We start from the raw sequence: 20,429 nt of genomic DNA, 5'->3' as shown, positions 1-20,429 counted from the left end.
CAATTCTCATTTCATTGAATAACCCTGTAAAGCTATGCTTAGGAGCTTCCAGCTCTCCTTTGCAAGTAGTGAAGGCAGGGTATAATGCTCAATGCCTCCCAGTTAAGACGTTAAGTTCTAAAATGGTTTGACTTTTTAATAGGAGCGCCAAGACACTCCTGCTTGGTGTGTTCCTTTGAATAAGTCAGCTAAATGCCAGGTTAGACATCCAAATAATTCAGCATCAGGTTATTAAATATCTTTGTTTTCCATTCTCTTGACTATTAAAGAAACACTAGCATTAGGAATAGAAATATATTCCTAACACCATAGTGCCTTAGTCCATTAGTAATCGGGCCAGCACTGCCAGGTCTTCTTTGTGAAGCTCCACCTCTTGCTGAGCTAAGCCAATGCGAGGCTATAGAGCATGTGCAGGAAAACCTCATACCCATCAGATGGTCTCCAAGTCAATCTGATCTAAACAGTTTTATTCCCCCATCCCTATTTTATTTATACAGCAGGAAGGATATTAGTAGTGACAATTGTACTTTAAAATTATAAAGATAAGGAATGTCCATAATATAATATAATTCTACATAGACACCAATACGATAGAAGCAAATCAACATTCCTTGGTTGAGAGACAGCTGACAGATCACAGCCAATGAATGGAACACTATACATGAAAATATTCACAAAATTGAAATCAGGACCATAACTTGTTCCAGGCTGGCTCATTTCACCCACACTTAATGTGTTGGGGCCTTTGTCCTTATGGAAAAAATTTAAAGACCCATAAAAATATGGAGGTACTTTAAGAGAACCCTTAAATGATGGAACAGATCAATAGCTCAAACTCAAGGTGTTTTGGTTCAGAATTGCCAATGTCCTCAAGTGGTTAAAGGCTAGATTGTTGATACATTAGATTGATTCTATAGGGGTTAAACATGCTGCCTCTGAATGTCCCTCAAGTAATTTTTATTTAACACCAAATATATTCACATGTCCTAAATTCTTAGCTAGTATACATCATCTTTTCATAAACCTTCAAGAAAAAGGGAAAAAACTGCAAAAGATTTTTCATGGGACATTTTATTCTCTGTTAAGAGAAACCTTTGTACAGAAAAAGCACAAATGCTTTAATAAGTTTATCTAGAATGGAACCTGGGAAAAGTATGAACAATGAAATCGAAAAATAGTGAAGGTTGACGTTTATGCTTCAAATGTAGAGAGGAAGTTTATTACAAGTTCTTTCAGCTTGGCATCTGTCTGTTCAGAGATCTTTCCGTCAGTCCTGGAAAAAAATAGAAGTAATTCATGTCAAAACAAGGGGAGAAAAAGAGCTGTGAATATTCCAGTGGAAAAAAACGAGAGCACTCCATTTACAATAAATGCCTTCATGTATTAAAATTGCATAGATTCAATGAAAACAGTGATTTATTGAAAATACACAATACTCATTACACACATGTAACTATGAAGCCCAACAAAATCAGGCATTTTGTACCTGATGGTGGCAAGGAGATCCTGGTGTTGACTCTTAATGTGGGCAAGGAAAGTACTCTCGAATTTGGTGATTTTACTTGGTTCCATTTTGTCCAGGTGACCTCTGACTCCAGCATAGATAACAGTTACCTGCTCCTCAATGGCCATGGGCACTGGAGAGAATAGAACAGAACAAGTCAGAGGATATCAAAAACAAGACAAGCCTACTTATCCTAAAAATGTTAAATCTTTCTGAAATGACCAATATTGTAAGTATCACTACTGTTGTGATAGTAAATAGCACACAAATATTCAGCAAGTGGGAGTGGTACTGTCTGATTAACATTAAAAGGTCTTACCATACTGTCCTTGTTTCAGCAGCTCAGTCAGACGCACACCACGGTTCAGAAGCTGTTGGGTGGCAGCATCCAAATCAGAACCAAATTGGGCAAAAGCAGCAACTTCACGGTATTGGGCCAACTCCAGTTTCATGGTACCAGCCACCTGTAGAGTAGACAATCATTGTATGAGCAACAGGACACCACATAACAAAACTTGCTCAATTACATTGTTTCCTCAATCTGATGTATTTTACATATTTAACTGAAATTTCTATTACTTTTAATCACATCATAACTATATAGACTGCCATATTTTAAATAACTAAAAAGCTATGCTCCAGTTTGAGAATATAATACACACCATATACACCATTTGCTTCAAATATCTAGGCTTTGCATATTCTGCACTGAGCTCTCAAAGTGGTTGAACTAGAATATCACGCTTCCTACAGCAATTTTCAGTCTAGAGTGTATCATGGCACAAAGATATAGCAGTTGTAGTTAAACTGAAAGTTTTAAGTAAAGGGGGACTTTTTTCCTCCCTCAAGGAAGTTGCACATGCGGATTGCAGTGAATCTTTTGGGTGTTTTAACTATTAGTTCAAAAACAAAAAGGTGACCAGGCATTATACATTATATATTAACCATTCTACCCAGGACACTTAAAAAAGAGAAATCTCAATGTATCCTTTCTCGTAAATTTTTAATAAATTTATGGACCACCCCATCTGACATCACCAACATTCAGATAAAAGCAAAGCAGAATGTTGGGCAAGAGCTTTACTCTTACTCTGCTAACTGCAGAGCAACAGCTCAGTTACACATGATTCAGTATGTCTAGTGGTATGAACATTACCACTTTCATCTCTACTCATAAGTGCTTAACCTTTGGAAGACTAGAATGTAAGCACCTTCTGTTTCTGTATGCCCAACTCTTTTAAGCAAGTCACAATTTATTCTAATTTATAAGTTTACCCAGCACGTTTAAAAGTGATGGAATGAGCATTAATGGTACTCCGAGTTAATGCAGGGATGTAATCAAATGTGCACACTGCCTTATGTATGAACTACATTAAGGATTGCCAGGGAAAAATCTATATTCAACACTGGAATTGGACATCAACTAAAAATTGCCTTGTGACAACCCTTTGTAGGCAAGTAACCATTTACCTGTTTCATGGCTCTGGTCTGAGCAGCAGAACCTACACGGGACACAGACAGTCCAACATTGATGGCGGGTCGGATACCTTTGTAGAACAGCTCAGTCTCCAAGAAAATCTAAATAAAAATAAACGTTTAGTAATTCTAAAAAAACTAGAAACAAAACAATCCAATAAAACCATGTCAAATTAATAAAGTGCCATTTTACCTGTCCATCAGTAATGGAAATGACATTGGTTGGAATATAAGCAGACACATCTCCAGCTTGGGTTTCAATTACAGGAAGAGCAGTCAGGGATCCACCACCAAACTGATCATTCATTTTAGCTGCTCTTTCTAGAAGACGGGAGTGAAGATAGAAGACATCTCCAGGATAAGCCTCACGACCAGGAGGACGACGCAGTAGCAGAGACATCTGCCGATAGGCTACAGCCTGTGGATTAAACAGATCTGTGAGCAATAGTTGTGGGACCAATAAACTTTTGTATTGGAGTTGCTAGCCATTCCTATTTGTAGGGTAAAAACAAACTAACCCTTTGCAAAAAAAAAAAATAAAAAAAATTCTGTATTGCAAGGGATTAAAGAGTCAAGAAATGCCATCACTAATCCATGTGAGAAAAGTGTTATCATGTTTTACTTATAAATAGGATTAATTTACATAGTAGGCCTGGCCAGATATATATTAGGGGCATGGGTCTACTTGTTTGACCACAGTAGTCTGTACCATCCTACAATTGTCTGTTAAATTTTTGCTACTTATGCCATGCCAAGTGCCACCTGAATCTGCAGGCATCTCAAGGTGCCAGTAAATATTCAGGACCAGCAAATTTGCAGTAGTAACTCATTGGTGCATAGCCGCAGTTCAGTTGTAAATGTGGCTGCCAGGCCTACATAGCAAGGGTGCTTTAAAATAAAGGATCAAGTAGCTAAATGTTTGTTCTCTAGCAAGTGCCATTCAACACCCATTGTTCTCAGCCAGAAGTCAGTTTTAGATAGTCATTGATATTGGGGACAGAGCAGAAGGGTTAACTCCGGAAATGTACCTGCTTGGATAAATCGTCATAGATGATTAAAGCATGTTTCCCATTGTCTCTGAAATACTCTCCCATAGAGCACCCAGAGTATGGAGCCAAATATTGCAGGGGAGCAGCATCAGATGCGGTGGCAGATACCACAATGGTGTACTTCATGGCATCTACAAGGTGTAAAGAATAAAGATAAGACATCAAGAAGATATTGCAGGGCGGGCTTGCTTTCCACAACAATGCAATACATGTATACAATAAACAACCATGTCTTTATAGACCTATATTACTTTTAAATTGTCTGGTATTATTAAAATCCACAACCAGAGACACAAACACTGCCTGCATTTTGTATGTTAGAAACCGTGCATGCAATTAACCATTAAGTCACTTCAGTATCAGACTAATTGGCTTATTCACTACAAAGATAGCTGTGCAAAATGTAAGCCAAAATAGTTTGGGAAACCGCTTATATTTATGCTTAATGCTTACAGTACCATTGTGAAGACTTCCGTTATTAAAACAGAGGTTATTAGAGCACAGTGCAAAGTACCTGCATCAGTTAGCCTCTTGACGAGCTGAGCCACTGTGGACCTCTTCTGACCAATGGCAACATAGATACAGTACAGTTTCTTTTTCTCATCAGTTCCATCATTAAATCTCTTCTGGTTGATAATTGTATCAATGGCAATGGATGTTTTACTGAAAATAAAAATAAAATAAAGCACAGCAGATCACTAGCATCCAATCCCCTCAACAGCTTGAAATGCAACAGGCTTACCCAGTCTGTCTGTCACCAATAATCAGCTCACGCTGGCCACGACCAATTGGCACCAGACTGTCCACAGCCTTGATACCAGTCTGCATAGGCTCCTTCACCGAAATGCGTGGAATGATGCCTGGCGCCTTCAGACCCACTCTTCTACGGATTTTGTTTCCAAGTGGACCCTTTAAAAAGATAGACATTTCAAGTACTAAATGTACTACTCCACCAACAGTGCTGCATTATATACTAGGCAACTGCTACATCTGAATTAGAAACATGCCACAGCAATAGTTACACATACCTTTCCATCAATGACGTTACCCAGAGCATCGACAACACGACCAAGAAGTTCGTCACCTACAGGCACATCTACAATAGCCCCAGTTCTCTTCACAATATCACCTTCCTTGATGAGTTTGTCGTTTCCAAACACCACAACACCAACATTATCAGGCTCCAAGTTCAAGGACATTCCCTGTGGAAAATTAGAAGGCACTGAAGTCTCAAATGCAAATACTAAAAACAGAAAAAGTTAAATTAGCTTTATTTCTGCAAGCTAACTTAAAATGCACACAACTGTTTTTATACCTTTCCACTTTGGGAGATTACCCTAAGGTTGGACTACCGCATGTTGCCATCTAGAGAGAGTGAGGGGAACTCCACATGTAAGGAAGGATTAACTTTTTTAACTTCTGCCACAACCATTTAGACCTCTCCTCTCTTCCCCCCCCCCCCCCCCCAAAGTTCTGATACCACTGAGGAAATCATCCACTACCTTATTTCTAATCTCGACTACTACAATAACCTACCTGGCCTTCCTCTACCCTCTTCAGTCCATCCCCTAGTCTGCCTTCCTATAAACGATCTCTAAAGACATTGTTCAGTGAAGACCAACACTCAACTATGCATTCCACTTACCCAATAAATGCACTCATCTCACTATTACACTCTCGTCTTTGCAGGCCTCACCTCTAGTTTCTCAATCCCCCATTCCATCAAGATTGCAAGGTCCCACAGAAAGCGGGTCCTCATCATCTGCTGTATTAGTTTATCAACTTTTGTATTGTGCCTTTTTACTTGTACCATGAACAGCTATGCAGAATGTGATGGCACTTTACAAAGTATAAGAAATAAGGTAGAATTAACTCCTTGAGGACTACTACTAAAGCTCAGATAGTGGTCTGGGTGACTTTAACGGTCATTTAAGCAACGTTAGATGGAAGTCACTAAAATTGTAAAAAAATATTTTTTTAAACTTTCAAATTTAAGGGAACCTTCATAATCTGAAGTACACATTGTAGCATGGAGCAGAATCCTGGCTCCTTGATTCACAGCTGAGGGCCAACAATTGTGAGAAAAATAAAACAATTGCTGTATTTAAAAGCAATTCTCACTGTACAGAACATTATCTGCACCATCAACATTCAAAGCCAAGTTGTTATGGTGCTTAACCTCTTAACCCCTTAAGGACACATGACGTGTGTGACACGTCATTATTCCAGAAGTTTGGTCCTTAAGGGGTTAAGGACACATGACGTGTGACATGTCATGATTCCCTTTTATTCCAGAAGTTTGGTCCTTAAGGGGTTAAAGGACTGCTAAGGCCACACAGACCACATCTCAATGAAGTGGTCTGGGTGCAGTGACCCTGGACATTTAACCCTTAAATTTTTTTTTAAAAAATTCCTGTTTTGTAAAAAAACAAAACATTAATGTTTATATTAAAGAGACTATAGGGTCAGGAACAAAAACATGTATTCCAGACTAGTGTTAAAAACACCATCTAGCCCCCTGCTTCCTCTCAATGCATCTCTATGGGGAAGGTTCTGTGTCTCCATGAGAGGGTGGAGACACTGAATGACAGTGCTGCTCATTATGCAGCACTGCCTCAGGAAGCACCTCTAGTAGCCATATGAGGAGTGACTAGTGGATGAATCCCTAGGCTGTAATATAAACACTGCATTTTCTCTGAAAAGACAGTATTTACTGCAAAACGCCTGAAGGGACACTACTCATCAGTATACAATAAGCTGAAATTGTTCTGGTGACTATAATGTCCTTTTAATGGGATTAAGTAAGCCTCTAGCAGGACTTTTCCTGGGCCACTAGAAGTGCTTCCATTGACACAACAGTAAAACATTCCTGCAATCAAATGCAGTCGATTGTAGCATTTGATTAGCAAACCGTTTTGCCACTCCTGCACTCTTCAATTCAATATTTCTATGAGAAGCATTAATTTTACAAGACTGCAGGTGACGGCATGCTTGCCGATATCGGAGATAGAGCTGGAAGCTGCACAGGAATCCCGGCGCTGCAAATAGAGTAAGATTTAACTTAATGTTACAGGGCATGGGTGTGATGTTGTAGTGTACAATGTGCACATTGCAAGAATTAAGCCTTTAGTCCCAAAATAATGATTGTTACTGAAAACAAATAGTCCAGACATAAATCACTTGTAAGCAGTCCAACTCTTTTATTACAAAATACTACCACCTAAATCTGAAATGATTTGTGTCTGGACTGTTTCTTTTCAATAACAATCATTATCTTGGGACTAAAGGCTTAATTCTTGCAATGTGCACACTGTCCAGTGCACCCTTCTCTACACAGAAACCTGAGTCACAGACAGCATATGCACAGTCGTTTGAATTCTAGAACAGACAGAACAAGCCTAAATAAACTGATAGCAGTTCTGACAAGTCTCCTGTCAAGTTTGTTGAAAAGTTCCTAAACAGTACTGCAGGGTGAGAAAGGATTTATAGCCTTATAACAGTTTGTTGGACAGGGAATTACACAGGGTAAGATTGCAAGACTCCTAATTGGAACATTTCCTGGTGTAGAAGCAGGTTGCCTGGGTGTGCACTTTATACATGAGAAAGTTAGACAAATCCAAGCATGAAACAATGGAATGTAAAAATGCTGAATTTCCAAATAAGAAGGGTTTGGTGAGAAAAAAAATTAATTTACAATATGATCCAAACCGTACTGAAGATGTTCAAAATGCTCAATGAGGAGAAAAACAAAAACAAAGTAATAGTTAAATAAAAATGTAAACAAAACCCTCAAAGCTACCTTCAGTCCTGAGGAAAATTCCACCATCTCCTCAGCCTGGACATTCCTGAGGCCATAGACACGAGCAATACCATCCCCAATAGAAAGTACTCTCCCAGTCTCCTCCAAGGAAGCACTGGTGTCTGCTCCAAGGATGCGTTCTTCAAGGATGGAGGATACCTCAGCAGTGCCTATGACAAAAATTGCATCGATAACATAAGACAGACTGCATTTCTAGTATACTACACAGACAATCAAGTCATTTGACAATAGATAGAAACAAGTAGATACGAGTAAAAGTTAAAACAGATGACATCAACAAGTACTGTAATGTAACTTTGCCAAGGTCAGTGCCTGATATAAGTGAGACATTAAGGATATACTTAATTATCTTATGCAAGTCTTCAGACACTAAGCACAAACTCCCAATTCCTTGACTTGGAAAGTAACAGGTAATGTTATCGGGAAAAATAAATTAGACCTCTTACCAGTCTTCTGCATCCATGCCCCTGATGCATGGAGATTTCTAGTTGCAACAAAAGCAGCGCCAAGGGCTTTCTTAGAAACCTGCAACGAAATGTGAAAAATTAGTTAAAGCATTTGCTCATTACTAGACATTTAGTCAAATAGGAACAAGCTAACTTACAAGCTTTGAAAGTTATTGACTGCATAAAACAAAACCTTAACAACCATAAGTGTCAAGGACACCAATCAAGGGCACAAATTGTTAAAGAAAACTAAAAACTGGACAAGTAAATTATTGTGCCACAAGTGTAACTTGGAAGACTACCTTTAACTTCAGGCAAGTATATATAGTTAAAAATAGTCAAAGTTATGCAGATTACAAGATTTCAGTCACACATGTAAATCAATAAGTGAGCAGCTGCAGGTGAAATCAAGTACAGTAAGCCTAAAAGTACTAGACTATTGCATGATTTTTCTTGTAGAAAGCCTAGCAAATACCTATAGTCATACAATTTCCATTTCACAAAGAACCATATATGAGGAATGACTTCGGCTAAAGGTGTCAGAGGGCATTTCACCAAAATAAAGTAAATTAAACCCTTAGTAGTAGACTGAAGTCCATTGGCTTTCTAAATTATAAAGTGAATTAAATGCAGAAGTCTGCTTTCAAGTGATAAATAAAAAAGATGCAATGTGTGAACACTAGCTGTCAGCACAGGGCACACAGAAATTAAAGATATAATTTAAAGGGCTCGGCTGCCACAGCACCGGGGACACTCGGGGTCACAGTGAGAGCAGCCCGGCCTGTCACTCAGTGAGGGGATATATCGCGGCGATGTTAGTACACGTCCTTGCAGTGTCAGTCAGTGAGGGGATATATCGCCGCTGGATACCGTGGTGTCGGTGTGTGCGAGGATTCCGGTTCCGGCCTGCAGTCACTGTGACAGCGTGTGCCGGTATGACCTTCACAGGACACGGAGGGAGAGCTAGGCCACAGCGGGGAGGCTGACCCCGGGGAGCGGGCCGTACTCACACTGCATGGCCCCAACGTGCTGGCCCGGCCCCGGCCCGCTGCTCCCGGGTGTGGTGGGCGCACACAATGGCCGCAGGCCGCACAGACAGGACACGCAGACCGGGCGGGGGAGGACAGGCAGGGGATGAGCACTCACCAGGCCGGCCTGCCGGGGCAGGGTGCGGGCGAGGTTGGCGGCTACGCGGACTGTCAGCATTCTGGTATCGGGGTGTCCGTGCTCTGTGACCGGGTGCTGCTCGGAGTGGAATGTCCCGTGTCCGCCTCTCCTCGCAGACTGAGAAAATGGCGTCCCGGCAGCGCGCTAGTGAAGGAAGGTCGGCCACGCCCCCCGCCACGTCAGCCACGCCCCCTGTCACTTTTTTTTACACCAAGCTTTATTAACAATAAACAGACACTGGCAGCCTTAGCTACAGCTTGTCATTGACAGGACACAAAGTAAAGGACAAGGCCTGGAGCTGCAGGACAATATCTGAGAGACAGGATCTGAAAGCCTGATGATAGCAGTAGCCAGCCCATGAACAGATTGCCATGCTTTATACAGAATTAAAGGACCACTATAGGCACCCAGACCACTTCAGCTCAATGAATCTGTCTGGGTGCCAGGTCCATCTAGGTTTAAATGTGAAAATACAAAACTCTTTCACTATAAGATTCAGTGATAGTACAATTTCACCAGTGTAACATAACACCAAGTGTTGTAAATAAATAAAAAACTTTCCTCTAAATCATGGATTTTAACCCGAAGATATCCTCAAATCTTCCTTATAGACATGTAACCAAAATATGGGTCAATCCAACTATAGGGAAATACAAAATAGCATAGTGCAACTCTGTATGTAATATATGATAATGGTATGTGCCAAATGGATCACTCACACTTTAACTGTTAAAACAGGGCATATCAAGATTCCTTGTGGCTCTCTGATGTTTCTTTGGTTCCCAATTGATTCAATCTCATATATGTAGAGAGAGAAAAAGAAGCATCCAAAATTGAAAAGTAGAAAGGCTTGTGCAAAGTACAAAAAGCATTTATTACTTACACATAGGTAAGGATCAGTCAGCATAAAATCAAATTTAAGACTGCCCCCAGTGTGTCCAACGCGTTTCTTCCCACTTCAGGGACTTCCTCAGGGACTTTGTAGCAGTGTGGCAGATAAATTGTGTATAAAAGACATTCCCTCTCCCTCCCCCTTAAATACACCCCACAATCCATCATTCTTGGCTCCACCGGTGGAATTCAGCTGATCGCGATCAAGACGCGATCACTTCCTGGTTCCGGGTGGATGACGTCATCACGTTCCATTCCGGACGTCCGCCGTGCGTTCCATTCGTACTTTGTTTGCGTTCCACCCGTTTTTTCTCTTTTCTTTCCGTAGATCTTATTCCTTTTCTTTTGCAAACGGTCCATTAGAGTGTAACCAATCAAGACTCATTGTGTGGTGCATAATGGGAGCATGTAGAGGGGAATAAAAATATATTTAAAACGAGCTAAATGAATTTGCACATTCTCCTTTCTATCAATTATATAGCACTATACATTCCAGTATGTACAAGATTATATACAAAGTTATATCATATAGAGTTCCCATAAACAACCATGTATAGAACTACATATTACAGTGATTCTATCAATGCATATATCCATTATGATGTACTTATATGATAAAATTATTATTCATATAAGGAATGAACTTATTCTACCCATAACCATAGTTATAGGTTAATAGGTTGTTTCCTACGTTTTTACTCTTTTTTGTTCCTCTATTATTATTTATAATTATTGTTTATTACATTCTTCATTTTATTATACCTATTATACCTACGAAGTTCAATTTTATTGGAAAAATATTAGAGAACTATCTATCTTTCAGTGTTCATAAGAATATACAGACTTTTCTATATATGATTGCATAGGGGGACTCCTTACACTTTCAAACAAAAGGAAGGATAGTAAAAAGAGTAGATACATGGATTCAAAACAAAAATTTTCCAAAACCTTATGATAATTAGGATTGGAGTAAACCCCCAAATTAGGGAGGCATTGTCTAATCACCCTAAACTAGTTCTAATCTAGGAAACACCATAAATCAATGTCTAAATTTAATCCCCTTGGTTGTAGGGTTTTAAGTGTATTTATCCAATACGTTTCCCGTTGGGCCAGTTTTTTGATGAGGTTACCTCCCCTCCAATGATGGTCTATTTTTTCTATCCCTAAAAAGAAGAAATTTTGCCAATTAAATTTTTTACAAATATTACAATGGATTGGAACTATGTGTTTGTTGGATTTTTTTCGGATATTGTTTTGATGTTCCAAAATACGTTCCTTTAATTTCCTGCTGGTCCGCCCCACGTATTGTTTCCCGCAGGGACATTGTAATACGTAAATTATACCTCTAGTTTCGCAATTTATATTGGATTTTATATTAAACTCTTTCCCTGTTATGGTGCTTTTGAATTTCTTTACATTCATTAAACGTTGGGTCTTGCAGGCTTTACATTTGTTACATGAATGAAAACCTTTTCTGTTTTCTATTTTGTTCTCCCTATGTGTATTTCTTAGAGCATAGCTAGGTGCTAATATGTTTTTTAGATTTTTTGCCTTCCTAAAGATTACCGGTGCTTTTTTTGGGAGAACCTTCCCTAGAATCGGATCTTTTAGCAAGATGCCCCAATGTTTGTTCAGAATTTTTTTGATCTCATGGTGTTGTGCGTTAAATTGGGTGATAAATGAATATTTATAAACCTCTTTTTGTGTTTTATCCCTCTTTTTTTGGGTTAATAGTTCCCGTCTATCCAATTTTCCAATTCTGAATGTTTCCTGTTTTAAAGTGGTTTTATCATATTTTTTGGAAATCAATTTATTTGATAAATGGCCTGCTTGTTGGTAATAATCCTCATCTTTTGAGCAGTTTCTCCTAATTCGAGTTAGCTGGCTTTTCGGTATTGAATTTAGCCAGTTCTCATGGTGGCAACTCTTTATATGTATGAAACTGTTCCCTTCCGTTTCCTTAAAGTGACATTTTGATTGAATTTTGCCCTGTTTTACAAAAAAGGTTATATCCAAGAAGTTGATACTATTTTTATCATACATATGTGTAAACCATAATTACTAATATTTATATATTGTAAAAAAAGTTCTAAATCTTGTTGTGTGCCTCTCCAAATTAACAAAACGTCATCTATAAAACGTTTCCAGAGGACCAGGTTTGCAGCCCAGCCATGCCCCCTCCACACTGAATTGGCTTCCCAATCCCTCATGTAGATGTTGGCATAGCTGGGGGCAAACCTGGTCCCCATGGCTGTACCTGTTTGTTGAAGGTAAAAAGTCTCGTTAAAATAAAAATAGTTGTGATGAAGAATGAAGTGTATACCTTTTAACAGAAAATCTTTTAGAGAATCTTGTATGTTTGGATCTTCCCCCATAATTTTTTCAACCGCTGATAAACCCACCTCATGTCTAATAATGGTATACAAAGATGTTACATCTATCGTAACCCATATATTATTTTCATCCCATTCTTGACTATCCAGGATGTTCAAGATGTGGGATGAATCTCTTAAATATGAAGGAGCTTCTTGAGCATACTTCTGTAAATGATAATCAATAAATTCGGATAGGTGTGCAGTTATTGAATCTATTCCACTTATGATTGGTCTTCCTGGAGGTTCTATGGGGTTTTTATGTAGTTTTGGCAAAAAATAAAAAATTGGGATCACTGGATATTTATTGTAAAGATATTGGGCATTTTCTTTTGATATTATATTTTTATGTACGGCATAATCCAACAGGGATTCCAATTCTAGATTAAATTTTGCAGTGGGATCCTGTTCTAATTGAACATAAGTGCTTTCATCCCCCAATATTCTACAGGCTTCTTTTAAATAGTACTCTTTCGTCATTAATACTATTGCTCCCCCCTTGTCCGCTTCCTTTATAATGATTTCTTCTAAACCTTGTAGTTTTTTAATACTTTCAGCTTCCTCTTTGCTGAGATTAAATTTATTTTTCTTTTGTTTGTTCATAATAAGTTCTAATTCTTCAAGGTCTGCAATCACCATATTATTGAATGTCTCTAATATGTCTTCATATATAGAAAAGTCTGTATATTCATATGGACACTGAAAGATAGATAGTTCTCTAATATTTTTCCAATAAAATTGAACTTCGTAGGTATAATAGGTATAATAAAATGAAGAATGTAATAAACAATAATTATAAATAATAATAGAGGAACAAAAAAGAGTAAAAACGTAGGAAACAACCTATTAACCTATAACTATGGTTATGGGTAGAATAAGTTCATTCCTTATATGAATAATAATTTTATCATATAAGTACATCATAATGGATATATGCATTGATAGAATCACTGTAATATGTAGTTCTATACATGGTTGTTTATGGGAACTCTATATGATATAACTTTGTATATAATCTTGTACATACTGGAATGTATAGTGCTATATAATTGATAGAAAGGAGAATGTGCAAATTCATTTAGCTCGTTTTAAATATATTTTTATTCCCCTCTACATGCTCCCATTATGCACCACACAATGAGTCTTGATTGGTTACACTCTAATGGACCGTTTGCAAAAGAAAAGGAATAAGATCTACGGAAAGAAAAGAGAAAAAACGGGTGGAACGCAAACAAAGTACGAATGGAACGCACGGCGGACGTCCGGAACGGAACGTGATGACGTCATCCACCCGGAACCAGGAAGTGATCGCGTCTTGATCGCGATCAGCTGAATTCCACCGGTGGAGCCAAGAATGATGGATTGTGGGGTGTATTTAAGGGGGAGGGAGAGGGAATGTCTTTTATACACAATTTATCTGCCACACTGCTACAAAGTCCCTGAGGAAGTCCCTGAAGTGGGAAGAAACGCGTTGGACACACTGGGGGCAGTTTTAAATTTGATTTTATGCTGACTGATCCTTACCTATGTGTAAGTAATAAATGCTTTTTGTACTTTGCACAAGCCTTTCTACTTTTCAATTTTGGATGCTTCTTTTTCTCTCTCTACATATATGAGATTGAATCAATTGGGAACCAAAGAAACATCAGAGAGCCACAAGGAATCTTGATATGCCCTGTTTTAACAGTTAAAGTGTGAGTGATCCATTTGGCACATACCATTATCATATATTACATACAGAGTTGCACTATGCTATTTTTTATTTCCCTATAGTTGGATTGACCCATCTAGGTTTAACCCTGCAGCTGTAAACATAGCCATTTCAGAGGGTTAATCCGGTCTTCCTGACAGCCGCTAGAGGCGTTTCTGTGATGCTCAATGCGAAAATCGCATTCCAAAGTGCAGAACGCCCATAGGAAAGCATTGAGAAATGCTTTCCTGTGGGCGGTTTGAATGCGCGCGCGGCTCTTGCTGCGCATGCGCATTTGGCTCCACTCGGGAGCTGATGTCAGAGGGGGAGGAGAGGTCACCAGCGCCGAAGTAGCCCAAGCGCTGGATTGAGGTAAGTGGCTGAAGGGGTTTTAACCCCTACAGCCCAGCGAGAGGGGCGGGCCCTGAGGTTGGGGGGGACCTAAGGACTATATAGTGGTCCTTTAAGTTAACGAAACAGCAAATAATAAAATACGCTAAAATACACTTTTAACAAAATAGACAAAGCTTTGGCAAACCTTTTTGTCGGATTTCGTTGTTTTTATGTTATGTTAGCATTTTATAGTTCCAACATACATACCTCCAAAGTGTCCCTATTCATAATGGACAGTCCCGATATTGTTCCCAAATCCCTCTGTCCGTCTTTTGGTCCTATTGTCCCTCTTTTCTAGTTGCTCCATATTGTTGGTGTGTCTGAGTGTACAACAGAGCTCCACAGCAATAAAACTCACAGTATTGTATCTTTAAACTACAATAAATGTTTTTTTTTTTTAGAACAAGAACAATGTATCTAATTTGCACAGACTGACTTCTAATTAAATTTAAGTTCCATAAATTGTTACTAGTAGAGCAGTACTGTAACGTGTGAGGACTTTGCAGAAGTCGGGGAAGTGGAGGGCAGGTAAAGGTGAGTTCTACTTACCTAAACCTGGCCATCACAGGGGTCGCCATCTTCCTCTGGCAGGTCCTGTTCAGCTCCTGGTACTTAAGCTCCAGGAGCCGTCACTGCTGTACTCTCGAGACCGCTGGATTCTCTGTAGACAGAGCCAATTCCCTGCAGCCATCACTACTGACGGCTGTCAGGTTTGAGACTGTAGCTTCGCCCAGTGTCTTAGAAAGTCAGGCATGGGAAAAATATATTAGTCAAAGTATTCCCTACATTGTCTTATGTTTTTAGTTAGAAATAGATTAAAAATGAAAATAAAGACAGAGTAGGAAAGAGGAAGAGAAGTGGAAGTGATTGGGAAAAGGTAAGTATGACGTGGCTTAGCCGCTTAAGTCCTTTAACCCCTTAAGGATCAAACTTCTGGAATAAAAGGGAACCATGACATGTCACACATGTCATGTGTCCTTAAGGGGTTAAAATTTCTTAGAATAGCATAAATTAATTCAGCTATTCAATTAGACGAAAGAGGAATCCCACATAATGTGAATTCTACATTCTGCATAGAGCTGAGTTATCCATGGATTGCCTATTAATGTAAAGAAGTAATACTAGTTCAGAAAAACATGGCAACTCTATTTGTGGCCAGTGGATATCTTCACCATTTGCAGCTGCCTCTTGCATTCCCAGGCATTAGCAATGTGAGAGATTAAAGGAACACACCAAGCGCCATAACCATTATAGTGTGCTGTGATGGTTATGGTTCTAGGAGTGCCCAGACAAGCCCATAAGTACCGATAACATAATTAGTCAAATCATTTGCTTTGGGTGCCATTTAGTCCATATAGCTGATTTAAAAGAAGAAAATACACAACTCAGCTATAGTCAGAATTTTGCTAATTTAGTCTAAATCTGGCAGGGTTTTCACTTATAGTGGCACTGACCCCCTTCCCCCAATGAGTTTTTTATAAAGATGTCTGAAATTCCAACCCAGTCAAGACATATATTTCCATATATTTCCATATATTTCCAGAGCTACTGCCGTCTAAAAGTGTCAATCCCCCAGCCATCACCAGTAACGGCTGCAGGGAGTTGGCTCTGTCTATGGAGGAACTAGCGGTGTTGCGGGATCCTCCATAGACCTCAATGCAGTACTCTTGTGTATGCACAAGAGTACAGCAGTGACATCGGCTCCTGGAGCTTGTTGAAGAGAACCAACCAGAGGAAGATGGCCACTCCTGGGCAGAAAGGTTCAGGTAAAAAAAAATCTCACCTTTACCTGCCCCCCTCCTCCCCACAGCCACCGGACCACCAGCCGCAATGTCACCATTGGGGGTCTTTGCGAATTCTGCCGCTTTAAGTTTACATGCCCTGGTCTGGTTTATTAAACATTATCTGGTACTGTCATTGGACAAATGAACCTCAAAATCAAGATATTGTTCTCAAGATTACTCGATGTTCTCTAAATAAGATTGAATGCAGTCTGTAGTTTTAGCCAGTCCGGATGCAACAGAACAGCTGAAATCTGGAATTTAATTATGGCACTACGCGACCAAATGCTCAGCTAACACAATCTGTGTGCAAATTTAGCTAAAGGTATAATCTGCTGCCTAATTACAAAAAAATAAGTAACAAACACTGTTTAGTATCTATATTGCCAATGGAAAAAAATGTCACACATTTAATTATGCATTTTTTCTTTGAGGGTGTATCTAGAAACAGCTTGCTAAAACTGCAGATATCTTGTCTGCAGCCTTTGCAAGCCCTCCCCTTCTAACCCTGCCTACACTTTCGGTGACTGTCCAATCACAGACTACCCAATACAGCTCAATGACGGTCTTTACAAGGCAGGTGCTGTCAGGATCGGGACAGGGATCCAACACGCAGAATACAAACAGGAGCTAGGTACGTATACCGGACCTTAGAATGGCCGGACTAACGTAAGGAGAAAGCAAAGAATGGTCAGAGACAAGCCGAGGTCGAGGGAACGAGAGAACAGGTAAGCGAGAGACGAGCCGAGGTCAAAGGACACGAGAGGTAATCAGGAACGAAAATACAAGCCGAGTCAGAACCAAAAAGACAAACAGTAATAAGAGCACTGAGTGAACAGACAAGCTAGAACCACGACAGGGCAATGAACCATTACACACATCCCTATTTTATACCTTGGCTCTTTAATTGATGACTCCGCCCCTGCCAAGCCCTGATTCGTTGTTCGGGACTAGATTGACAGGTCGGGACGTGATTGCCGTCATGACATCGGCTCCTGAGTGCCGCGTCATAAAAGGAGGCGGGGCTATCGCGGCCGGCGTGTAAACGGCTATTAGAGCTGTGAGGATTGGGTGAGTCAGCCCCCCTGAGAGGACGGCCGTCTGAAAGTCTAACCTCCTCTGAGGTAGAGACTTCAGGTACCATGACAGGTGCTCTGGGCAATTGCAGCCTCTTGAGTTTATCACCACTGAGCTAAACAAACTAGGAAGTTACAGAACCGGTTGTCTGATTGACCAGACAAGGTCAATTTATATAAAAATTTCAATTTCTATTGTAATCGGTGCATTTTATAAAACAAAATAAAGAAAAGAAATATGAGGACACACTCTTGATATTTAACCCCTTAAGACCGGAGGGCGTACTATTACATCCTTTTTAAAGCGGCTCTAAACGCCGCAGGGCGTAATAGTACGCCCTCCGGTCTTTCCTTACTTACCCGGTCGCCGGCGGTCCCACGCCGGCGATCGCGGTTGGGGGGACTCCCAGGGAGCCCCCCCGCGGCAGATCTTCCTCCTCCGGTACCCCCCGGCCATGTGAGAGTGAGGTCCTTGTGAGGACCTCACAATCACATGGCCGGGATAGCTGGCTTCTGTATTGCCAGCAGGGGGACTGTCTGTAATGACAATTGGTCCCCCTGCTGGCTGAAAATAAAATAAAATAATGTTAAAAGTGTAAAAAAAATATATATATATACTTAGATCATATATATATATTATATATATATATATGATCTAAGTATATATATATACAGATATACACATATACATACACACACGTACACTGTATAGGTGTATTTTACTATTAATATATATATAATTATATATATATATTAATATCAAATTACACGTAGACTGATACTGATTAAATATATATATAATTTTGTTATATATATATTTATATATAATATAAAAAAATTAAATATGTAAATACGTTAAAAAATAAAATAAATAAAATAATTAAAACAAAATAATTAAAAAATATATAGATGTGTGTTATTTCGTTCTAACTGTATTGTGATATTAATATATATATATTTATATCAAAAAACACGTAGAACGAAATAATATATATATCTATATACATAAATATATACGTATATATCACTATATATATACCTATATATAAATAAAAATATTTTAAAAAAATTATATATATATATACATATATATTCACATGCGTATATATATATACATATATTAATTCTACATATATATTTATGTAATATTTTTACATAATTGGGTATCTTAATTAATTACAATTAGCGGGACCTGCCTGACAACCCATGCCGAAAGTAAAGGGAATTTAATTTGCTAGCACAATATTTAACCCTATAACTTTCCAAAACATCATAAAACCTGTACATGGGGGGTACTGTTCTACTCGGGGGACTTCGCTGAACACAAATATTAGTGTTTCAAAACAGTAAAATGTATTACAATGATGATATTGCCAGTAAAAGTGACGTTTTTTGCATTTTTCACGCACAAACAGCACTTACACGGACGATATTATTGCTGCGATACTGTTTACTGTTTTGAAACACAAATATTTGTGTTCAGCGAAGTCTCCTGAGTACAACAGTACCCCTCATGTACAGGTTTTATGTTTTTTTCAAAAGTTACAGCGTCAAATATAAGGCTTGTGTTTAATTTTTTTCACATTCAAATTTGCCAGATTGGGTACGTTGCCTTTGAGACCCTATGGTAGCCCAAGAATGAAAATTACCCCTATGATGGCATACCATTTGCAATAGTAGACAACCCAAGGTATTGCAAACGGGGTATGTCCAGTCTTTATAGTAGCCACTTAGTCACAAACACTAGCCAAAATTGGTGTTTTTTGCATTTTTCACACACAAACAAATACTAACGCTATCTTTGGCCAGTGTTTGTGACCAAATGGCTACTAAAAAAGACTGGACATACTCCATTTGCAATACCTTGGGTTGTCTACTATTGCAAATGGTATGCCATTATGGGTGTAAATTTCATTCATGGGCTACTATAAAGTCCCAAAGGCAACGTAACCGATCTGGCGAATTTCAATTTCAAATATAACACGCTATATTTGACCCTGTAACTTCCCAAAACACCATAAACCTGTACATAGGGGTTACTGTTTTACACGTGAGACTTTGCTGAATACAAATATGTGTATTTTATTGCAGTAAAAGCAAACAGTATTATGACGTTGACAGTTAAAATGTCATGTAGAACTAAAAAAACTAACAAAATTTCTTATTTTCTCCCATTTTTTTCATATTAAATTATGTTTAATAGCTAAATATCTGATATTAAATGAAAGCCCTGTTTCCCCTGAATAAAATGATATATAATAAGGTGGGGTGCATTTAATATGAAAGAGGTGAATTACGGTTGGACAGACATATAGCGCAAATGCCAGGTTTTGTTTACGTTTTGTTCTGTTCACAACGTGTACATTTGGCTCCGTCCTTAAAACCAAATTTGCAGCTGGTAGAGGAGGGTTCTAACACATTGCAAAAAAGTGTCATAGGTTGCTAACTCCAAGGAGGGATACCTTAAAACCCAACAATAACAGCAAATGTAACTATGTTGCAAATTGTATGCATTGAATCAAAATGGTATTCATTTTTAATTTTAGGTGCTATTGTTGAAAGATACATATTGTGTTTCTGATCTTCCAGGTGCACTGGTATCTGGTAGACACCCAAGAAGAACTGTGAGGCCGAACTGTAAAATTAAAGGTAACCTCGCGGGGTTTACAGAGAAGCTGCGTTGGGCAACGCGCCCCAACCAATAGGGCGTCTCGGCGAGTACCGTACGCCAGGTCACGTGCACGTTTTTCCGTCACGCAGGGAG

General features: G+C 39.0%; 1 protein-coding gene across 1 annotated transcript; it reads right to left on the bottom strand.

Moving 5' to 3' along the window:
* Positions 1-1,053: 1,053 nt before the first annotated feature.
* On the bottom strand, positions 1,054-9,600 carry ATP5F1A (ATP synthase F1 subunit alpha). The gene is made up of 12 exons (XM_063453886.1): positions 9,442-9,600; positions 8,296-8,374; positions 7,829-7,998; positions 5,058-5,231; positions 4,772-4,938; positions 4,544-4,692; positions 4,009-4,160; positions 3,174-3,398; positions 2,975-3,082; positions 1,824-1,968; positions 1,487-1,637; positions 1,054-1,273 (listed from the first exon to the last, which is right to left on the bottom strand). The coding sequence occupies exons 1-12, from the start codon at positions 9,499-9,501 to the stop codon at positions 1,192-1,194; spliced, it is 1,662 nt and encodes a 553-aa protein (XP_063309956.1). The 5' UTR covers positions 9,502-9,600; the 3' UTR covers positions 1,054-1,191.
* Between the last annotated feature and the right edge of the window lie 10,829 nt (positions 9,601-20,429).

Source organism: Pelobates fuscus, chromosome 5 (assembly GCF_036172605.1).
Source record: "Pelobates fuscus isolate aPelFus1 chromosome 5, aPelFus1.pri, whole genome shotgun sequence".
NCBI lineage: Eukaryota > Metazoa > Chordata > Amphibia > Anura > Pelobatidae > Pelobates > Pelobates fuscus.
The sequence above is the reverse complement of the archived record's forward strand: the minus strand, read 5'-3'. Positions and strand labels throughout refer to the sequence as shown.

Bases quoted from the DNA above. Each gene is read 5' to 3' on its own strand.
- ATP5F1A (XM_063453886.1), bottom strand. From the start codon at position 9,501: ATGCTGACAGTCCGCGTAGCCGCCAACCTCGCCCGCACCCTGCCCCGG. The intron at 5,232-7,828 runs GTAGCTTTGAGG...AATTTTCCACAG, and splicing joins AATTTTCCTCAGGACTGAAG to GGAATGTCCTTGAACTTGGA. The intron at 4,939-5,057 runs GTATGTGTAACT...ATCTTTTTAAAG, and splicing joins GTAACGTCATTGATGGAAAG to GGTCCACTTGGAAACAAAAT.